The sequence below is a fragment of the Aspergillus wentii genome (assembly GCF_001890725.1).
Source record: "Aspergillus wentii DTO 134E9 unplaced genomic scaffold ASPWEscaffold_1, whole genome shotgun sequence".
NCBI lineage: Eukaryota > Fungi > Ascomycota > Eurotiomycetes > Eurotiales > Aspergillaceae > Aspergillus > Aspergillus wentii.
This window is the reverse complement of record NW_024467832.1, coordinates 4,398,150-4,417,045: the sequence shown is the minus strand read 5'-3', so window position 1 is coordinate 4,417,045 and position 18,896 is coordinate 4,398,150. Positions and strand designations below refer to the sequence as shown.

Below are 18,896 nucleotides of genomic sequence, written 5' to 3'. Positions count from 1 at the left end.
GGGAAATTGCTCAAAACAATGCCCAGTAACTGGGGCGGGTATCGGCGGGATGAATGGAACATCCCCATCATTGCCTATATTGGGGAGCCTGTTGACACGATACCACCTCAATAGAGGTATGTGAAAGTAAGCAGTGAGTCTCCAAATTGTCGAGCCCAACTCAAGGCAAGGTCTTTTCAGCCTCCCTGAATGATGGCCAAATATCTCTCCAGACTTTGTCCCATGACGTTTATAAATGGCCACTGAGTGTTTCTCACGAACAATCGCGCCCAAAGTTTTATCACGGCGCACCCCAGGCTAAAAGGTTCGAGGTTTTCCAAACTATCACCGTCGTCCAAGTCCATTGAAGAATATGCTTCCTGGACTATGCAGCGGGTCCAATGCAGGATTCGGTTTTCATTTTCTAGAGAATATTAGTATAGACATCAGACAGTGTAGACTCTTATTAAATACCTGTGAGGTTTTGGCCATTTCCTGGCTCTGCCAGAGACAATAGCCATTTACTTAGAAGGACCGCACACTCCAGACTCGCAATGGAATGTCGAACACTCCAGAAGAAAGCTTGGCTGCGCGCAACATGGTCGATGCCAAGCCGCACAGGAATACTCAATGCATGTGCGGAGTAGATGAGAGCAGGCGTCAGTCGATAGCTTCGCCCGGGCCTGGGCGATCTATGTAGTGCTGCGGCAATAGCAAACGGATCTCGGGTTTCCAACTGACGATACGGTCCGAGATTGAGTGAGAGCCGAACATAAGCCAGGCCCAATAGTGAACTCGAGGTGAAAGGAATTGGACCGTTCTCATTATGGGGGTCAAGACTTGACTCCGGGGCTTGTTGCCAAACGGAAGTCCAAGAACGGAGTGCTCTCCTATACCCAGATTGTTAGAATCTCATCACAAAACCATCTAATACCATGGTCTAAAAGTAAAACTCACTCTAGTTTGTTCAATTCCTCAGTTGGTAGGGAAAATGTCTGGTTACCAGTGGGTAAAGACAGCTCGCTCACCAGGTGGATCCGCTGGAGAAGACCATGTAGGAGGATGTAGTTACCTAGGGGCGCGGGGATTGGATCCAGCATAACTGAGTTCCGTGACTGCTGCAAGAGAAGTGCTAAGGCATCCTGGAAAAACAGCTGCTGAGAAGGAACCTCTTTCTGAGCAGCCTCCCACTCGCTGGCATTGTTTGCTTTCCACTCCTTCGTGGAGCACGGAAGGCGTAGATGGATTTCGCTGCTCCGGAGCATGGGGTAAATATTGTACGCAATGCTGTGAACATGAACAAAACAGAAAGAAATCAATCTTGTCCGCCTGACAGATTCTTCTTCCGCCCATTCATGCCATTGCGGAGGGGAATGTTTTGGGCCAATTGTGATATTTTCTGTCAACCCAAACTCGCGGAGACATCGTACAAGCAGGTTTTGAAGAGCAAAAGCCTCCTGGACCAACCGAGCATCTTCCCATGAGGCATAACCCATGAGTGTAAGAAGAGTACGAATATTTTCTATCTGTCTCCATGTGCTGAACCCTGCAACAGCGTCGGGAGGTGGGAGTACCGGTGCTTTTCCGGGCTGGTGTGGGATTTTGGAACCGTTGTTATACGATGATGGCGCGGGCATTTTGGATAATCTCTCAAACAAAATTGCTTTCGCAGCATAGAATAGCCTTTCTGCATTACGGTGCTCGAAGCGATATTGAGCTCCCACAGTTAAGAAAGCAAGTATCAATTCCGGTGAACGCTCATTGATCCGAAGCGTAGGAAGATGTATGTAGGGCAAATGAGAATGGAAACCGTCAAAAAATGAGGTCAAGTATCTCGTCAAGGTATGCCGAGACGGTAAGACGAATTCTGGGATGATATGGCGAAACTCCTCCAATGAAGCCGCGAGGCGCAGTCTTTGCTCTTCGCTGACCTTCAAAGGGGACCGATTTTTAGCTGCCTGTGGTGGTTCTATATGAAACGGTTACAATTGCTGCTCTGCCTTTACAAATAGGCCATTACGGATGGAGAATGAAGGATGCCTACCATAATCAGATATAGTTCCTAGGCTCTGATCCCCTGGAGGCACCGATGGTAGCCAGGATCTAAATGGAGAATCTGCGCGTGAGCCCTCTCGACCGCGACTAGAAGTTCCCTGCAGATCCCGAGACATCCGCCTGACCTCGGGGACATCGTCAGGAACAGCACTCTGGACCTGCGTGGCTTCTACCCCAGTGGGGACCCATTCAGCTGGCAATCCGATCGAGTCCAGGAAATGGGTGAAGTCTTGGAAGTGGTTGAATTCTTCGGGAAGATATGGCATCGGTTGATCTGATCTCAAGTTAGTCATAAACTCGATAAATGGCAGTTAATAACCTCTTACGAGCGGGCTGAGGATCTCGGAAACTACCTGGCAAAAGAAGCTGGGCGGCCTGCAGGATCTCTGCATCTGGGACAACCCCTGCATGCGTGACCAAGCCCGCATTATTCTCCCCTGTACTAAGTACGGGTTGAGATTGTTCTATGTACGGCGCACGTTGAGGCGCAGCCCATTGCTCGACAGCAGACGGTCCAGGAAGAGGTACAGGCACGGCTGGTCCCACCCCGGCCTGCGGATCGAACGGCTGTGAGGTTGCGGGAGCTTCGGGTGTGTGAAGGTCATTTACATTCTGGCCTTCAGCGACGTCCTGGTCGGGTTGAGAGGGGGGCGAAATCAAGCCATTGGTGTCATCACCATTCTGGTGTGCGATGCGGTTGTGCCGCTTCAAGAGATCACGGCGCGTGAATGCGGCACCACAGTAGCAAGTAAACGGCTTTTCTTTGGTATCTGGGCAGACAGAAAAAGTCAGTACTTTTGCACTATGACAAAAAAGCAATATAAAAAACAGAGATCGACCCCATTTTCCAGATCAGGACGGGGGCATATTACGAGTCCGAATATGGCGCTCCAAATGCTCAGTCCGCCTAAAACCCCGACCGCAATGAGGGCAGACGCGAGCTTTTGCTCCAACGTTCGAGCGACGAGTCCCTCTATGGACTTGAGGCGACTGGGACAGCATTAAGGCATTTGGGGATGGGATACAACAATGATTGTGATGGCGAGGCCTCTCCACTGGATTGTTGGAGACGCAGGACGCAGCTAGGTGGGCAATGCAGGTGGACTTCAGGAGACAAAGGGACAAGTTGAGGTCTGGAGAGGAGAAAATGACTCCAACATTTGGTTTCGGGCCGAAATTGCGTGGGATCCGGTCCCAATACGGTAAGGCGGCGACCCCAACTGACACCTGACATTCCCCACCCTGTGATAAGAGGGACAGCGACTCCAACGCGGTGATAAGAGGAGGGGGGGGTGGACAGGTGTTTTATATCTCTGCTGGGTCGAGTGGTTTGGCGAGATAACGTACTATCTTGATCTCAAAGAGAACATCAGCTACTTTATCAATATGGCTTTGCAATATTCATTCCCAGGCGTGGCGGTCGTCACAGGCGCTGGTGGCACAGGTATGATGTCAGGACCCCATCGAACGTACCATACTAATGATAAAACCGATAGGAATCGGAGCTGCAGTAGCCAAAAGATTTGCTGCCTCAGGATGCAGTCGAATTGCAATCACAGATCTCAATGCGACTTCGTTAGAACAAACGCGACAAGCGGTTCTGTCCACAAACCCCCAGGCTCGTGTGGTCCATATGGCTGGAGATATTGCGGATGAGAAATTCGTGGATACCTTCATAAAAGAAGTAGCTGCCACGTTCGAGCGTCTGGACTATGCTGTGAACTGTGCGGGAATACTCGGGGCGGCGGAGCGGTCGACGGAGATGACTCCAGAATCTTTCGACATTGTAAATAACGTCAACTACCGGGGCAGCTGGTTATTTTCTCGAGCAGCATTGAAAGAGATGCTGAAGCAAGACCCACTGCCAAGTCATGATCCGGATCGCAGCCCTCAGCGAGGTGCGGTAGTCAATATCGCAAGCCAGTTGGGAATTGTCGGGCGACCCAGTGCTCGTAAGTCTCTTTCTACTGCCCAAATCTTATGAGTATGATCTGACATTTCTTAGCTGCATACTGTAGCTCTAAGGCCGCCATCATTGCCATGACCCGCGCGGATGCGATTGATTATTCGGCAGATGGGATCAGGGTAAACTGTGTTTGTCCCGGAGTAATCGAGACCCCCATGACCTCTCACAATGGAGAAGTCAGTGAGCGATTGAGGCCTGCAGTCGAGATAGCCCCGATGAAAAGAATGGGTAAGCCGACAGAAGTTGCTGATGCTGTTCTGTTCTTGTGCTCTACACAAGCTTCATTTATTCAGGGCCATTCGTTAGTTGTTGATGGGGGTTACGTTATTAACTAGGAAGTTCTTGTGCAATGAGCCTTCTGCATTGAACTTATGTATATACACACGATATCTAAGCAACGATTGTCCATATCTCTAATCAATATCTGCTGCTTGTGTTTCTTTCCAATCGAAATGGGTCTGCCATGCATGACCAGCGCGGAGAATCTTGGATTCCTGCCACAATCCTCCGACAATCTGCATACCCACCGGTAAACGGACATCGGGGTTATCCTTCGCAGGAGCGAACCCTACGGGTATCGAAATAGCTGGATGACCGGTTATATTGAAAATCGCAGTGTTGATAGTCAACCCCGAGCTAGGCTTGACAGACTCCAGGGGAAGACCACGCTTCCCGTTTCTGGGAGCGACAACGGGCGTTGTAGGCATGATCACAATATCATACTTTTCAAAGATTGCCTCGTATGAATCTCGCATCTTTCGACCAATGTTGACGGTCTTGCTGTAGAGATCTGGGAATTTGGAAGTGAGGTATAATCCGTTGATAATGACGTTCTTGGTGGCCGGGAAAGCTCGCTGAAAGGCCTCGTTTGTCCAGGGGAGTCGACCGCGTTCCATTTCCGTTAAACCGAGACCTCGTCTTCCATGGGCCTGTCCCAGAAGATTCTGAGTACCTGCGATACGCTGCTGAATTGTCCAAATAGCTGGGCCGTGGAGATGGTCGGGACAGGAGACCTCTTCAATAGTTGCACCCAGCTCCTCGAATCTCCGTGCGGCGCCCATGACCGATTTTTTCACGGCTGGATCTACTGCGCTATGTTCGAAACCTTCGGTCAGAATAGCAATCTTGAATCCATCCAGTCTAGTCGGTTCTTGTTGTAATGTTTTGGCGAAGGAAGTCGATCCATGCTCAGGGCTCCCCAGGCATCGATCGTCCATCCCATCATAACCACTGATGGCGTCCAAGCATAATGCGGTATCCAATACTGTTCTGCCAAGAGGTCCTGTGTGGTCGATCATAGCATCACCACTGGCGATTCCACTGAAGGGGACCAATCCATATGTGGCTTTAAGTCCGACACCTAGACGAACGCATTGGTTAGGTTTAAATAGCATGGAATCAATGTCAGATAGAGGGTTTGCATACATCCACTGAATGCCGCAGGCACTCTGATGCTCCCTCCTTGATCTCCACCGATTGTAATATCCACCAAGCCACCTCCAACTAATGCTGCACCGCCGGATGTACTCCCACCAGAGGAGTATCCAGGCGCATATGGATTCTCCACAGTGCCCTGAGCACTAGTAAATGAAGAAGTCGTGTGGCACAAGTTCTCGCATGTGGAAGTTCCAACAATATCGGCGCCTGCATCCAAAACTCGAGTCACGACGGTCGCATCTGTCGAAGGCGTCCAAGGAGGAGCTACATCGCTTCCCATAAATTGGGGGACACCAGCCACGGCGATCACATCTTTGAGAGTGACTGACTTGCCAGCAAGAGGACCACCGTCGGGATTGCCCTTGATGAGAAATTTATGGGCCCACGCATGTCCGAACACCTGTTCCTCCTCGGATGGTCTCCGAATGTTTTCCCGCGGGTAACGTTCTAAATCCGGGATCGGCTGATAATCGGGGAGGTTCGCGATATCTTCGGCGCAGTCGTGAACGGCGGCGAGGAGCGTATGGAAGTCGTCGACCTCGTCAGGCTCAATGGTGACACCGAGATGCTGCACAAGTCGCTGCGCATCATCCCTTTGCACCGGGTTGTTTCTATTCAATTCATCAGCTTGTCCTGGTTTCCGGTTCAATTCAACGAGAGCCTCGACTTACTCAGAAATAGAAGTAAATAGAACCGACATGGCAACGGTTAACGTGTGAAGCTGATAAGATTGTTGAATTTTTTCTCGTCCCCAGCAGAATCTCTCAAGATAAACCCTTCACCTGCAATCTTAGAAATCGCTTTATAATGATTAAAAATGACCAAGACCTGCCCAGAAACCGTCGCCTCTCGATTCTCCAAGCGAGTTGGAGTCGAGTTGGAGAACCTCGGTGGCTCCCCCAAATGGCATGCAGGCTACGCAGCAGCTTCACTCGAACTGCAACGCCATTCGGAGACTCCCAGAACCGGTTATCTTCATTATCTCCAGCATTTTTGGAGATATTCGCCCCCGCAATGAGAAGGTGGGGAGTGATAACAGCGATCGACCTGATTGGAAATACACGGGAGGAACGAGGGGTTCGGTGATCGGCTGCGGTATGAATTTAAATATCCCTCCTTCTCTAGACAATCGACTGGCTTGCAATTAGCAAAGGCTCTTGTCCTCGTTACTTCGCGCAATTCCGATTAAGAATCCCTTCCTTCCAGCCTCTGTACAATATCATCGCCAAAACGATGGGAAAGAAGCGCGTTCTCATCACCTACGGAGTTGATGTCGACGCTGTCGCAGGATGGCTCGGTTCCTACGGTGGAGAAGATTCAACCAGCGACATTAGTCGAGGTAATTAATCCATGAATGACTATATTTTCTTCTACATCCAGGGTGGTTCCTAACTTCGTATAAAATAGGTGTCTGGGCGGCTACCGTTGGTACACAGCGTGTTCTAAAGCTCTTCGAAAAGTACGGAATCAAGTCGACATGGTTTATCCCTGGTCATTCGTTGGAGTCCTTCCCCAAGGAGATGGCAGCTATTCGCGATGCAGGACACGAAATTGGGTTGCATGGTTATTCTCACGAGAACCCGAAGGATATGACTCTGGAACAACAGCGGGATATTTTGGATAAGACATACCGGATGCTCACTGAGTTTGCTGGAAAGCCTCCTCGAGGAAGTGTGGCTCCATGGTAAGCTATACTCGACATGGAAATACAAAAATAGCACATACTGACACGGTCGAATAGGTGGGAAACCAGCAAAGAAGGTGCCCAGTTACTTCTCGACTATGGAATTGAATACGATCACAGCATGAGCCACGAAGATTGTCAAGCATACTACCTCCGAACAGGCGATACATGGACAAACATCGACTACACCAAGAAGGCAGAGGAATGGATGAAGCCCATGGTTTTCGGACAGGAGACAGGGCTTGTTGAGATTCCTGCCAATTGGTACATTGACGATCTCCCGCCAATGATGTTCGTCAAGACAGCTCCCAACAGCCATGGTTTCGTGAATGCTCGCGATGTTGAGGACATCTGGCGTGATCATTTCGATTATTTCTACCGGGAATATGATGAGTTCATCTTTCCGATTACGATTCATCCTGATGTATCTGGAAGACCACATGCGCTTTTGATGCATGAAAGGTATTTTTTTTCAACCGCCCCTGGTATTCTAATCGATGCATGTCTGACATTTTATAGACTCATTGAGCATTTCAAAAAGCACGAAGGCGTCGAGTTCGTGACAATGGAACAGGTCAGCGACGACTTCAAGAGCAAGAATGCTCCTGCGGCTGGGGCACTTATGCCAGCCAAACCAGGAGCTATACTGGAGAAGAATTAAGATAGTTATTGCTTTTTGTTTATGGTTTAACGACTTGTAAATGACAATGTTTAGTATTTTCTACTCCAACTGGTTGGGACATTGAGTTAGCATATATTACTACATCAAATTATCATAAGACTATGAATATATGATCGGTATGCTCTATTTTAACATCAACTGCAGTTTGAATGAAGATATGTAGGCACATTTCAATGGCTATAGTTCAGTCGAGGAGATTTCCCTGGGGCACATGTCGTTGAGGCTGTTTGCCCTTTGATTTGGGCTTTTTGAATTTCGAAACAGTTGCCTTCGTAGTCGTGAATTGCGAAAGGAGGTATTCGGGGTCCTCGGAGTCAGCGCTAGACGAAGCAAAGCTCCTCTGAGCTGCTCTATCTATCTCGCCTTCGTCGGCATCTTCTAGCGCCATGCTATCCAATGCTCTCGACATTTTATACTCTTCTAAACTCCTAGCCTTGGCTAGAAGAATTGCATCGTGTTCTTTGACTCCTCCATTCGCAAATTCATGGTACTTTCGAATTGACTCTGCACGCAGCTTTTCCATGTCGGACCTGCCATTGCTGTAGTTATGAATGAGACTGGCCTCATCGTCCGCTTCCATCACTAGTTTACACTTGTCCTTGCATAAACAACTGTGGCCTGGTGCGCAAGGCTGTGTGCAGCTGTGAGAGCAAAAGAGCAACTTGCCGCAGACTTTATCGCATTTTACCTGATCGTGAGAAAAGCTATTGTAGCCATCTAATTAGCATCTTCATTGGGAATCATAGTATGGCCATTCTTCTTACCTATGGCATCGCAGGGCACAAGTGTGGCCGCATTCTAACTTTTCATTGCAACCAAGTTCGCATCCTCCATTAGTCTTGCTCCACTCGGATGGATCTGTTGTTATATGTTAGCAGTGTAAGCAGCCGACTCGTAAAGGGTAATGACGTACCTTGAATAAATGTCTTTTTTCCATGCTTGGTGCATGTCAAGGGCAAGTAAAACCCTAACCGTCTTGTCTTCCCATTTGCTTCTGCTGTACCCATGATGGAGATGACCTGCCACCAAATCGGATCTGCAGAAGCGAGTGTTTTGGCGTTTCCAAAGATATAGAATCCACTCTTTGCGCGCGAAAGGGCGACGCAAACACGATTTTCGATGGAGAGAAATCCAATGTTCTTGTTTGGTGGACTTCTGACAAGTGATAATATCACAATTTCATTTTCTTCTCCTTGGTAAGAGTCGACGGTCACCACCTTCACGTAATGGCCTTGGAGATAGGGGTGGTTCCTCAGCATTTTCAATAAGCGTTTCCTCTGACCGTTGTAAAATGTCAGGATTGTAATGTCCTTGACCGGAACTCCATTGAGGACGAGATGAACAAAGAATCCCACGACCATATTGGCTTCCATCTCATTGAACTTTGAGTACATACTGTCACTACTTTCCGGCCAGCTGTGGCTGAAGAAAAAGGACCTGACTTTGCCCATTCCGGAAACTTGAGGGCGTTTTTGGACGGATGGGTGATCTTGCAGGTCTCCGTATATGGGCTCTAGCAATTGACGAATCTCTGGAGCCATCCTTCGCTGTCGTCTGAGGGTCACGTATTTAATCCTATTGTGCACAAGTCGTTCAAACATTGATGTATCCAAGAAGAACGGTTCTCCTTCCAGGTCCTGGACTGAACAGTGTCCTCTGAGCTGCTGATGGTCGCCCACTAGAATCAGATGCTGCAGTGAATCGAGACATGCCACCGAAATTGGTGCTTCGATGACTTCGGCTGCCTCTTCAATCAAGATAACCTTCGGCTTCAAGCTTGATATGAGACCTCGGTACTTGCTCAACCCCGTGGTTGTCATCCCGATCACTTTTGTGTTTTGAAGGATGAGATGATCTCTCTCCCATTTGCCAATTTGAAGATCGTCACAGTTGGTGTTGTATAGCGCTAGTAATTTGCGAAAATCGAGCAGAAGCTTTTCCTTGGCAAGTTTCCGGAGAGCGTTATAAACAGACCCGCGTGACCTCAAAGGTATCTTTCGCATGTCAGATAACCTGAGATAGTCTAGGGCAGCATCCTCGGAGCTGGAGGTCACTTCTCTCCCCTGAAACCCGTCACTGAGGTGAATGAACTGGCCCTTGAGAGTTTCATAGTCGTCTTCCTCAATCCCTTGCTCAGCTTCGAGTTCCTTCAACTGCTCATACTCCAGGTCAACCTCATCCTCTGAAAAGCCAAAGTTCTCCGGCGAGTATTTGACTTCAAACTTAACTGCTTCATCACCAAGCCAAGTCTCTAAGGGATCAAAGTTTTCATCTGCTTGGGGTCGTATCCAGCCTTTTGCATCCTTTTCCAGAGAATCACACTGATCTTGCGTAAGAAGACCGTGCTTGGCAAAGAAGGAAGATGGAAGCGGTGCGTCGGCATTTTCCTGGTTAAATGCTTGCAAGAGTTCTGTGATTGAACGACTCAGACTTCTGTATGTCTTCCTGGCCGGCCCTAAGACACTTCCGTGAATAGTAACCATGGGCTCTTTCTGTCTCACGGCAAACAGTGTGCGCTTCTTGATTTCGACATCACTGCTTCTCGCACCCAGTCGAATGTAATTCTTTTCGAAGTGAGAGATATGGTTGAGCAATTGGTCCAGGGCATGATTGGTTTGAGCAGCGATTATGATGGGCGGGTCACCACTTTGCATGTTGGAGAGCAAGATCCGCAGAGCGACAACTGAGACGTAAGTTTTTCCAGTGCCTGGAGGTCCCTGAGCGATGGACAATTTCTTGGTCAGGATTTGCTCTAAAGCTGCCCATTGCGAGTTATCCAGGTCACCGGTTGGTAACCTTGGCCAATCCTCAAGAATATTCACCCTGCCCTCTTTGCCGGGGCCGTCAATGGCGGATTGTATATCAATGACGGGGCTCTCTTTGACATATTCAGGGGCATCGATGTTAGAATCGAGTGAGCAGATATGGTCTGCTAGAGGGAAACTGCAAATAATTAGTTTCACTTCAATACATTCCCAGGAAGATGACTAACCTTTCGTGATTCATCTTTTGCAAAGCAGTCATTGTATGTCTCAATGACTCGTAGTATCCAGTTCTTGCCTCCACCATAATCCATTCTAACTGGGGATCAAAGTTCGCTTCTTCAGGTCTGGCAAAGAAAACATCAATCTCCCGAGGCAGCTTCTTCACCCCTTCCAAGGGCCTCGCTGCAACGACAGCGATGATGCATTCATTCTGGAAGCAGTCATCGGCAGGAGACAGTGCAACAATTGTACCAGTAACCAAGCGTTTAGAGTATTCCCAGACAATGTTCTTCCCTGCACGAGTTGTCGAGAAGTGTAGTCGAAAAGCCAAGCCTTGTTGCGCGAAGGTAAGACCAGTTACGTAGACCTGCCATGAAATGAAGCCTCAAGTCAGCAATCAATGCAACTTCACTAGAGCCAGACACTCACCCTATCGTAGATCGAGACAGCTTGGGAGTCCATCATATGAGGATCCTCTCGAAAGTAAGCCACGGCATCTCGCAATGGAGCGACCGCATCCTCTCTGAGAAGCTCGTAGTGGGCTTTCAGGTAAGCATCCTTAGAAGGCCAAGGACCGTCGATCTTATTAGGCATAAGTTCAACTTCTTCGGCCAAGTCCGTGCCCAGAATCTCGTCCGACGAAGGAATCTCTGGCTTTGAAAGCCAGACATCTTTCTCCGGATTTTCTTCGTAGCTTCTCTTGATAAAGTAATTTCTGATGTCTGGGTTGACGAGGGCAACGGAGTCAGCTTGGGTAGGTTTCAATATCTCATTGAGATCTTGGACAAGGGGCATGTAATTTGTCTCATCTCCAGAATCCATGGTCACGAAATTTGCACTGAGTCCGAATTGATGTGAAGGTTAAAAAACTATGATGAGAGACGAGGGTGCTGTGAGGGGCAGGAAAGAGAGAGAAAGAGAAAGAGAGCAGTTTAAGAGAGTCGAGGGAGGTAACAGTCTGCGTTTGCAGGGAAGAAAGCCACGGATATTCACACCACAAAAGATGGGATTGATTGCTGCAACTAAATCCAAGTGAAGCAGAGTAATTGACAGCTCTTTAATTCACAGAGAATCAATCACTTGCTATATGAATTTCATATCTTCTTCTATATAAAATCAGTGAACTGTTTTTATTGGACTGATAGTAATGAATTAGTAGCATTGCCAAAACACAAACGACAGAATATTATCCATCAAAATTCTAGCAATCAGTATAATTGATATACCATATCAAAGGCCATCCCAGCATATCGTCAGACGCTAGGAAGCATGCAGAAAGCCGTCAAGTCTCTTTGTGTAGTCGTGCATGATGTAGATGCCACTATCCGAATCACCAAAAATCAGTCTCGACGGTTGGCTGCAGAGATCTTCATGGACCATGCTCAATTTGGTCAATTGCTACTAGTTAGGATTAGATATATTTATCATTTGAAATCAAATATCATGTTGCAATAATTGACGGCACAAATGAAGCTTCAAGAACAACATCCAAACTCGGCGTGTTCTAGCCCGAGATACTACTTTTAATCAACTACTCGTTAATAGAAGATAAAGTATTATTTACAACGAAAATACCAATAAATCAAGAAGTATTTCATCTCTAGTCGTAATATCTCTCCCATTTCCACCAAAAGAACTTGTCGAGGGTGCTACATCTTGCAATCGGAAAGGCAGCATGTCAGCTGGAGCGATCACCGGCGCTACAGGAAGACAAGGTGGCTTTGTTTCCGGTTTGTTGCCTACCTAATTCTGTGGCTGGTGAAAGATAAAGGATGCATTTCCCAGTAGCTTTATGATCGATGTAAGGCAGATGTCCAACAATTGAATACATTCTGGCCTGAAGGATTCTGCGACTTGGTCAAAAACAGAGACGGAATTTGTGGGAAAATAGGATTTCCTCTGTCCATTGCATGCAAGTGCCGTCGTATGCAAATAGTAGTTAAGCCTGATAATATTAATAATGCATGGATAACTGTCAATCGCATTGAATATCGCATGGAACGTGGCGACATTGTTATGTTCCTGAGAACTGGGAAGCAGGTCAAGGAGTCTGGTGGAACGAGTAACTAGGAAATCGGGACACGATATAATTGGCCGGGCTGTGTGTGCTTTCCCACTATCATAGGTGCCTCAATGCCTTGATCAAGTCATTAAACTCAGTTTTCCCCTGAGATGGACAGAAATTTCAAGTCAGGATCAGTTTAGTATCCACTTTCAAGAGTCATTCGGTCCACCTCGTCTCCATTTTCGTGAATCAGGTTGGATTTTGCCTCTAATGCTTGATAAGCATTTAAAATGTGCCTCCCTGGCTTCGTAAATCCTTGCTAGAGGATATATTCACCTATCACCCCTGTAAAGCCAAGTTCAAATCATATTCAAAATGCAGATCTCCAGTTCCTGGGTCCTGCAAGGCCAGAACGGCATTGAAAGCTTGAAGGTCGTTGATAAGGAAATCCCTCGACCAGGGGACCATGAAGTGTTGGTACGGATTTACGCTGCGTCGTTGAACCACCGTGAATTAGCCATAGCCAAGGTATGTATCACAGCTACTTTCCATATATGAGACCTAGTCTATGGATTGTTAAGTCGTCGATCGGACTTGTAAGGTGATCACTCTCTCATCATCAAAGACAAAGTCGTCCCCGGCTCTGATGGAGCCGGAGTCGTTCAATCCGTCGGTTCAAAAGTGACTTCGTTCTAACCTGACGACGAAGTATGCACACACCTCGTCTCAGAGTACCCTGAGTCGGAGCCAGTTTCTCTCCGAGAGATTACTACCGGACTCGGTCAACACCTCGACGGGAATTTACGTCCGTACGGCGTGTTCCATGAATCGGGGCTGGTCAAGATGCCCTCCGGTCTATTTTCATAGAAGCAAGCACATTGACATGCGCAGGGCTGACAGCCTGGAATGCGCTTCTTGGACTGGAGGGGCGAGGGCCCAAGAAAGGAGACGCTGTCTTGGTGCAGGGAACGGGCGGCGTTTCCGTTATAGCATTGCAGGTAAATTTTTTTTTTTTTTTTTCCCATTATCGGGGGCTTCGACGGTTTTTGAAATGCTGACTGACGAAATAGTTTGCATTGGTTTGCGGTGCCACCATCATAGCAACCACGAGCTCTGATTCCAAAGCCCAGAAACTCCAGTCACTGGGCGCCCATCATGTTCTGAACTATCGGACGAACCCAAACTGGGGCGAAACAGCCAAGACACTCACGCCTGGTCAGAAAGGGTGTGATCTTGTCGTCGATGTCGGGGGCTTGTCGACACTCAATCAATCGTTCAAGGCAGTACGCCCTGATGGAGTCATTTCCATTACAGGGGTATTAGGCAGCGCTTCTGACTCAAGAAGTGCCCGGTTTGATGCATACACTTTTCAAACCGTGTACTGCAAGAGGTATTGTTTTGGGTACTAGGCGACAGTTCAAGGAGATGAATCGGTTTGTCCACCAGCACCAAATTCGGCCAGTGGTTGACGAGAGGGTGTTTGGATATGAGGAGGCGAAGGAGGCATATGAGTATATGATGGCCCAGAAGCACTTTTCCAAAGTTTGCGTGAGAATTGAGGAAGGCTCCGGTAATTAGATAGAGACTGTAAAATGTAAATATTGAAGAGATGACAATGATATCGCTGAGCATCGAATGCCTGGTGTTTGGCATCGATTACCCATTTAGGAAAGGCGCGGATGGAAGACTTGGTGCCTCAGGCAGAAGGCGGGCAGTCAACGTGACTGCGTCTGGGGAAGTCCGAGGAACGCATCATCGGATTATTCTTCAATTGACGTATCGCAGAGGATATTAACAGCCTCAGTCGCTCTTTTTATCTTTATTTATGCTCTTTAAATCTTTTTGGTCCTATATGCTCTAAATATTAATAATACGCAGCTGTTCAAGGGAAAATGGCTGTTTGATTCACGAGGGCATGCGCGCCTTTGACTGAGCGATATCGTTGCGCCTTGCGCATTTTCTTGAGATTCGAACTGGGTCACTTTTTTGAAATCTAGGATCTGCTTATCATTATATTATACTACTTCTTGTCCACTTTGAGAGGTTGGAATAATTTGCGATCACCCCGCAATGGCTTCGCTAGAGGACGACGACGATCGAGATCTTGCAGGTAAGCTCCCTGCGATATATTGCTTCGAGCCAGAAGAACTAACTCGTGATTCGGTGTATTAGGCTCGCAAGACGGAAGCTCCGAGAACGAACTCGAGGACAACCTCCGAGACGCAGATGACGGCGATGGTGATAACGAACCCGAAGCGGATCAAGATGCGGACCAGGATGCAGAGAGCCCATCCAATACCAGCCATGTGTCCGAGGGCGCCGGAGTAGCATCCCAACCGAATCCTGATGTTCCGTTGCCCACACCTGGTTCTGGTAATAATGGCACAGTGTCCGATTATATCTCCGCCTTTCACCCCCCCGTGCGCGCAGAATGTTTGACGTGCTCCACCTACGATGTTGTTCCGACAACTGCTGCTCCGCACAGCACTTCGATCAATGCAGTGACAGCTACGGCAGATATGAGATGGGTTTTCAGTGGTGGATCAGATGGATACGTGCGCAAGTTCAACTGGGTGGACTCGATCAACAGCAAGTCGATGTTGACCGTGGCGCAAAGACACCCATTTGTCGACAGTGTGGTGAAAGCCGGCATGCTGATGACATACTGGGAAAATATGGATGGGCCTTCGTTGTCACCGGTTTACTCGTTGGCGAGTCATAGCGAAGGTCTTTGGTTGCTTTCCGGGTTGGAATCGGGCAGTATCCGACTGCAATCGGTTCGTCATGAAGAGGGCAAGGAGATTGCCCTCCTACAACAGCACACATCGGCCGTATCCGTTCTTAGTCTGACACCGGATGAAAAGTCTTTGCTCTCGGGAAGCTGGGACAAACGGATTTTTGATTGGGATTTGAACACCGGTCAGACCAGGCGCTCTTTTGGATCCATTGCTGGACAGATCTCTACAATCGAAATCCGACCGGAATCGAACATTCCGGTCCCAAAGGACACGGTCGAGCCGCAGCAATCAAATGGGACATACTCGTCTAATAACCAGGCCAGTGGAGGCGAAAACTACAGCTTCATGGATACTTCAAACGATCAAGGTGAATTTGGTGATGCCTCGAATCAACCGGCGGGTTCTCCGGCAGACTCGCTTTTTGGTGGAGCTGATTCTCTATTTGGAGATGGCGATGGTCCTGGTGAAGGGGCTGGTCCATCGGGCGATGCGTTTGGTGTCGACGAAGACGATGAGTTTGGCAAGGTGATTGCCAATGGCGCACCTCTAGAAGCAGATGCCCAGGGAGAGCCCGATACTATGGACCAGGAAAACAGCGCTGCAGAGGCACTAGCTCCTCAGGGTGACGCAAACCCAGATGTGGAAATGACGGATGCAAAACCGGAGCCTACAGAGCCCAATGGGTCGTCGCAGCCCATGGTCAACGGACTACCTCATGCCGAGGAGCTGGAGCAGCCTTCTCAGAGTCAGACATTTACACAACCAAGTCAGTCCGAGTCAAACAACGTGGTATCGGACTCTACATTTCTGGCCGCCTCTATCGACGGCACTATTCGAGTATGGGACAGACGGCAACCGGACCCTGTGGCTCGAATAACTCCATACAACTCGCCGCCATGGTGTATGAATGCTTGCTGGTCTCCTGACGGGAACTACATATATGCCGGACGAAGAAACGGCACAGTCGAAGAGTTTAGTGTGCACAAAGGACTACGGAATCCTGAGCGGGTGTTTAAATTCCCAACCGGGAGCGGGCCTGTAACGGCCTTGAAGGCGATGCCAAATGGGCGACATGTTGTCTGGTGAGTCTGGATCACTTTAACTTTGAGGATCATTGCTTACTTATTAGCGCATCGCATGATATCCTTCGACTATACGATTTGAAGCATGAACAAGTAACCAAACACTCGACCGTTCCATTCCTCATCATTCCAGGTCATCGCACAGGAACCATCTCACAGCTATATGTTGATCCAGCATGCCGATACATGATTTCGACGAGCGGGAATAGAGGTTGGGAAGGCAACACGACCGAAGTGTTGCTCGGATATGAGATTGGCGTTCCTCGGTGACGATATACACTTGATTCTTGCTATATACCTACTATCCACTATATCCTTTGGCTTATGTACGCTTATGATTCTGAATAGGATATCTCAGCTTGTCTATAGTATTTACAATGATAGAACACCTAACCAAAAACGCGGGTATTATGAACTCGACACCAAATGCAGATCCCAAAACTTCCTCGTCTCCTCCAGATACCCAGTTGTCTCTAAATCCATCTCCCAATCCGCCCGATGGGACTCGGCAATATCAAGATACGGCCCCAATGTCGATTTCAAGTTCTCCTTTGGCGTCCCAGGGAAATGAACCAGCAAATCCCCCGGATGCACCTGCAAATGCGGCGGAGAATCCGGATTCAGTCCGATGCCATCTGGCATCCTCATATATGCATTAAACCAACGCAGCGGGCAATACACAACCGCTTTCGAGAAATACTCATTTGTCTTGATCACGTTGCTGAGAGCCGTCTGGTCCGGCCAGAATAGTTCCTCGTCCGGGTGCATGGTGGGATAGGACATTGCGGCGGAGAGGAGCTCGACGGACCATGGATGTACGCGGATCGGGAAGACGCCGTTGTTCATCCCGTTCCAGTCTTTGGTGAGGAGCAGATGGATATGAGTGGCTTCTGGGGGTGGGAGGAAGGTCTCGAGGGGCATGTTGGGATTCATTAGAACTGTGTCGGCATCGGACCAACTGTTCAGTTAGCGCACAACTTCACAATCTCGATTTTTAAAAAAAGGAGACTCACAAAAGCCACTCCAATCTCTCCCCCACTGGCTTCGCCAGCTCCTCCAACAGAACCGATAAGAGAATCGCGTATTTATTCCAAACGCCGTCGAGAATTGGTCTGCGGAGGATATGAAGAGGATACCCGTGTCGATTACTGTGTTCTTTATGGGTATCTAATGCTCGGTCGTAGATTTCGTTGCTGCCGTATACCATGGTCACTTTGCCTATTGTCGGCTGTATTGTGTTGTGGTCGTTACGTGCTAATTTGTCAGTTAACCTCTCTTTCAGAGATGGGGTGTTATCAGGCATACAAAAATAAGAGAATAATCGCAATATCGAGAATACCGCTGCAAACGCTAAAGCCAAATGCACGAACGGGCGCAGCTTCGAACGCCGGCTGCGAACTGTGTAAAAATGAGCCATTGTGGGGGAAAGGAACCTGCCATTCCTTGAATGCCAGACTCGAAAGGGAATATAATATATATGGAGGTGTTTACCGATGAAAACAACATCGCAGTCGCGCAGATGCAGCTTCACGCGATTTATAAGAAGCGCCCGACTCAGCAGCCGTGGACACCGGAGCTGAGGGGTTTGAGGGTGATTGGCTTCATTGGGTGTGTGTTGAAGCGCCGGCTTCACGCCGGACTGATTGCAGATGGACACAGGGCTGGGTGCGCGGCGATCCGGTTGGGCGCCATACCACTGGGAATTTCCTGTTGCGGTTATTGTGAGGGCTATCGCAGGTGCTAATGTCTTAGCGACCAATAATCACGTTCTAACCAAGAACACGAGTCAGTGCCTCTTGGATGCTCCTAAACTTGGTTCGGGATCGGGCCGCTGTTTTGGACTGTTTTTTTGCTGCTCCTTTGCTCATCTTGGTCAATGATCACCACTATGGTTGACGCCAGGATTTGTGTCCTGTTGTCGGTACCCACACTGCTCCAGTTCGTGCCTATATCTCTGAAAAGTTTGTCGCTTTGAAGGCCAATGTCGGAATGTCCGGCCCTTAATATAAACATCCATGTCAGTGACCCATAGCCCCGTGGGCCTGGCGGTTAATGCATCATGGTCTTTGGCTCTTCGGATGTGCTGACCGTGTGCCCTGAGCGGCCATCGCCATTGTGTTGATCTCGCAGATGGTTCCTACAACCGATGCAGGCGCTGTTGTTATCACTGCTGCCATCCACTTCTTCTTCCTCTTCCTCCTCTTCTTCGTCATCATCACCATTATTCTCTTCGTCAACAAAGACAACTGCCGAAGTGGTAACGAAGACAGAAGCAGCAATAGTG

The 18,896-nt window shown here is 48.5% G+C and overlaps 8 protein-coding genes across 8 annotated transcripts; 4 read left to right on the top strand and 4 right to left on the bottom strand.

The window, feature by feature from the left end:
• Positions 1-176: 176 nt before the first annotated feature.
• On the bottom strand, positions 177-3,036 carry ASPWEDRAFT_100081 (C2H2-type zinc finger protein; the record flags this gene model as incomplete). The annotated part of the gene is made up of 6 exons (XM_040827275.1): positions 177-403; positions 454-869; positions 937-1,948; positions 2,024-2,308; positions 2,361-2,804; positions 2,907-3,036. 6 exons carry the CDS (start codon positions 3,034-3,036, stop codon positions 177-179), a joined length of 2,514 nt encoding a protein of 837 aa, XP_040695364.1.
• A 384-nt stretch (positions 3,037-3,420) lies between these two features.
• On the top strand, positions 3,421-4,335 carry ASPWEDRAFT_167695 (SDR family NAD(P)-dependent oxidoreductase; the record flags this gene model as incomplete). Its single annotated transcript, XM_040830188.1, has 3 exons — positions 3,421-3,478; positions 3,531-3,986; positions 4,040-4,335. The coding sequence occupies 3 exons, from the start codon at positions 3,421-3,423 to the stop codon at positions 4,333-4,335; spliced, it is 810 nt and encodes a 269-aa protein (XP_040695363.1).
• Positions 4,336-4,413: 78 nt separating this feature from the next.
• Positions 4,414-6,137, bottom strand: ASPWEDRAFT_100402 (putative amidase; the record flags this gene model as incomplete). The annotated part of the gene is made up of 3 exons (XM_040827305.1): positions 4,414-5,360; positions 5,426-6,048; positions 6,109-6,137. The coding sequence occupies 3 exons, from the start codon at positions 6,135-6,137 to the stop codon at positions 4,414-4,416; spliced, it is 1,599 nt and encodes a 532-aa protein (XP_040695362.1).
• A 254-nt stretch (positions 6,138-6,391) lies between these two features.
• Positions 6,392-7,926, top strand: ASPWEDRAFT_147532 (polysaccharide deacetylase family protein). Its single transcript, XM_040829527.1, has 4 exons — positions 6,392-6,776; positions 6,845-7,121; positions 7,179-7,583; positions 7,641-7,926. Exons 1-4 carry the CDS (start codon positions 6,671-6,673, stop codon positions 7,780-7,782), a joined length of 930 nt encoding a protein of 309 aa, XP_040695361.1. The 5' UTR covers positions 6,392-6,670; the 3' UTR covers positions 7,783-7,926.
• Positions 7,927-7,987: 61 nt separating this feature from the next.
• ASPWEDRAFT_101915 (putative DEAD box helicase involved in nonsense mediated decay) lies at positions 7,988-11,582 on the bottom strand (the record flags this gene model as incomplete). Its single annotated transcript, XM_040827432.1, has 5 exons — positions 7,988-8,507; positions 8,568-8,661; positions 8,717-10,746; positions 10,796-11,154; positions 11,217-11,582. The coding sequence occupies 5 exons, from the start codon at positions 11,580-11,582 to the stop codon at positions 7,988-7,990; spliced, it is 3,369 nt and encodes a 1,122-aa protein (XP_040695360.1).
• A 1,585-nt stretch (positions 11,583-13,167) lies between these two features.
• ASPWEDRAFT_56728 (zinc-dependent alcohol dehydrogenase family protein) lies at positions 13,168-14,403 on the top strand (the record flags this gene model as incomplete). The annotated part of the gene is made up of 5 exons (XM_040838301.1): positions 13,168-13,320; positions 13,525-13,597; positions 13,660-13,790; positions 13,863-14,143; positions 14,181-14,403. The coding sequence occupies 5 exons, from the start codon at positions 13,168-13,170 to the stop codon at positions 14,368-14,370; spliced, it is 828 nt and encodes a 275-aa protein (XP_040695359.1). The 3' UTR covers positions 14,371-14,403.
• A 459-nt stretch (positions 14,404-14,862) lies between these two features.
• On the top strand, positions 14,863-16,882 carry ASPWEDRAFT_167690 (uncharacterized protein; the record flags this gene model as incomplete). Its single annotated transcript, XM_040830187.1, has 3 exons — positions 14,863-14,902; positions 14,965-16,612; positions 16,660-16,882. The coding sequence occupies 3 exons, from the start codon at positions 14,863-14,865 to the stop codon at positions 16,880-16,882; spliced, it is 1,911 nt and encodes a 636-aa protein (XP_040695358.1).
• Positions 16,819-18,190, bottom strand: ASPWEDRAFT_281884 (glycosyltransferase family 34 protein). The gene is made up of 4 exons (XM_040833105.1): positions 18,104-18,190; positions 17,918-18,010; positions 17,626-17,866; positions 16,819-17,570 (listed from the first exon to the last, which is right to left on the bottom strand). The coding sequence occupies exons 3-4, from the start codon at positions 17,817-17,819 to the stop codon at positions 17,021-17,023; spliced, it is 744 nt and encodes a 247-aa protein (XP_040695357.1). The 5' UTR covers positions 17,820-17,866; positions 17,918-18,010; positions 18,104-18,190; the 3' UTR covers positions 16,819-17,020.
• Positions 18,191-18,896: the final 706 nt, after the last annotated feature.